The sequence below is a fragment of the Arachis ipaensis genome, chromosome B06, assembly GCF_000816755.2.
Source record: "Arachis ipaensis cultivar K30076 chromosome B06, Araip1.1, whole genome shotgun sequence".
Lineage (NCBI taxonomy): Eukaryota > Viridiplantae > Streptophyta > Magnoliopsida > Fabales > Fabaceae > Arachis > Arachis ipaensis.
In genome coordinates this window covers 5,047,590-5,049,571 of record NC_029790.2, presented here as the reverse complement: position 1 = coordinate 5,049,571, position 1,982 = coordinate 5,047,590, and the positions used below count along the sequence as shown (strand labels likewise).

General features: G+C 37.6%; 1 protein-coding gene across 1 annotated transcript in view; it reads right to left on the bottom strand.

The window, feature by feature from the left end:
• LOC107645501 (transcription initiation factor IIB) overlaps positions 1-1,982 on the bottom strand; it is a 4,546-nt gene that overhangs the window by 1,953 nt on the left and 611 nt on the right. The window contains exons 2-5 of the mRNA XM_016349544.2: positions 1,813-1,982; positions 1,042-1,066; positions 269-398; positions 46-176 (exon numbers count right to left, since the gene is read on the bottom strand). The exon at positions 1,813-1,982 is cut by the window's right edge and continues 7 nt beyond it. Of these exons, the coding sequence (XP_016205030.1) occupies positions 46-176; positions 269-398; positions 1,042-1,066; positions 1,813-1,982 (456 nt within the window). The remainder of the gene's footprint in view (positions 1-45; positions 177-268; positions 399-1,041; positions 1,067-1,812) is intronic.

Below are 1,982 nucleotides of genomic sequence, written 5' to 3'. Positions count from 1 at the left end.
CACACACCCCCCCCCCCACCCCAAAAAAAAAAAAAAAAAACTCACCATAAAGTCACCAGCATGTATTGTTCCCATCTCCACAGATTGACCTTTCTCCAAACCCAGTTGTTTCACTATGTATTCTTTTGCTCGGCCAATTTCCTTCTTTGACGCTCCATTGGCAACAGAGCAAATTTCTATTTGAAATCCATAGGTTCAGGGAAGCTCATTTACATAGGGAAAGATAAATCAGGAAGCATCCAGATGTTAAAAAAATCATAGGTGGTACCCTTTACAGTGCGTGGCTTGTCCTCCTGTCTACAAGCAATGTAGAGGCAAGCAGCCAATAATGCATCCTGATTTCTTCCTCTACTAGACTTCTGATCTTCAACCCGCTTGTATATCTCATTAGCTCGATCCTTAAAATAAAAAACCAAATGCAACATAAGAGGATTAAAATATTTATTAACTTAACACGAAGAGTTTGAAACCTGAGGTTCATGACAAACAAAAGATAAATATTTAAATAGGACTATCATGGTAAAAAGGAATGACACGTCAAATAACACAGTATTCTTCTGACAAATTTGGCATAATTTTTCCACCAATACACCTAGCTACCACTCATTGCCAAAGGATGGTTTTAAACAGCATGCACAACGAGTATAGTCATCTCCTAGCAATATGAACCTCATGGAATGTTTTAAAGGCATTTATCCATTTCCAAAAAATTGAAGTTTCAGGGATCCAAGCACTTCTGAGCCATACATAATGAATTACTCAAACCTCAAGAAGCAAGTTCTAAGGTCAAATGATTCAAACATAGCATTATAATTACTGTCTTGGAACATACCCAAACAATAATGAAGCCCAACTAGCCAAGAACAGAATTTATCAAATGCTACAACACATGAAAAATAATTATTGATTTGTTGAAGATAGTAGAATTAGAGCTTCGATGTGAACCACAAGTGTTAAATACCCAGTTTCACACAACTTGTATGGCATTCATTAAAAAATGCAGGAACAAGAAAGCTAATCCTGTATGAGAGCATCAGATACCTTGATGGTTGCGACGAGTCCCAACCTGAACACAATCAGCAACAACAGTTAATTTCTCAACTGTCTTGTCTCATTTAAGAGAAAGCTTGTAACTGATCCATCATATATACCAAAATAATGCAAATAATAAAATTCTAAGATTTTAACTGCAACGGTTTCAGTTGATATCACCTAGATTCGACAAATAAGGAAGGGATATTCTGAAAACAAAATTAAATGAAGTAGTTCCGACTGAAAAAAGATTGGTCAATTTAGAACAAACCAAACTAAAACACCACTAAGGTTATCTTTTAGATTTGGACGATTGGAGTTAACATCTAGAGTTGCAAGCACTTGTATTATTGCATTGACAGTGCTACGTTCTAGCAGAATGTTTTCAGTCACTCAACCATGATCATCTCAGACATTACATAATACCCAGAAATCAATCCATCCACATAACCCCTTCTTTAGTTTTCTATTCTTATTCTAACTTTCCAATCACGTAGAACCGTTCCATCACTACAACCACAACCAAGACACACAGTCGCATAAGAAAACCCCAAAGCAAATAAATCACAATCAAACATTATTTTTCTTCCTTCAACTTAATAAAAAAATAAAAAGAAACGCTAATTCAAAACAAACGAATAAACAATCAAATTAACAAAAGGACATGCCGATCTAACAAAGCGAATCATCATCAAGCAGAATTCCGAATTCACATAATTTCTTCAACGAATAAAAACAAAATTCGCAATTGGAAACACAACAAGCGCGCAAAACCGATACCTATCGGACATAGTGGCGATTGTCTTGAAAGCGAGGATGAGACCGCGATCAGGATTAGAGCCACGGTTCTGCCAGCGGCCAAGGGAAGACGAGAACAACTCGCCGCTGGCGCCGTTGGGCTTGGCGATGACAGTGCTAAGGCCACCGTCGGCAAGGAGCGGGTTAGTGGG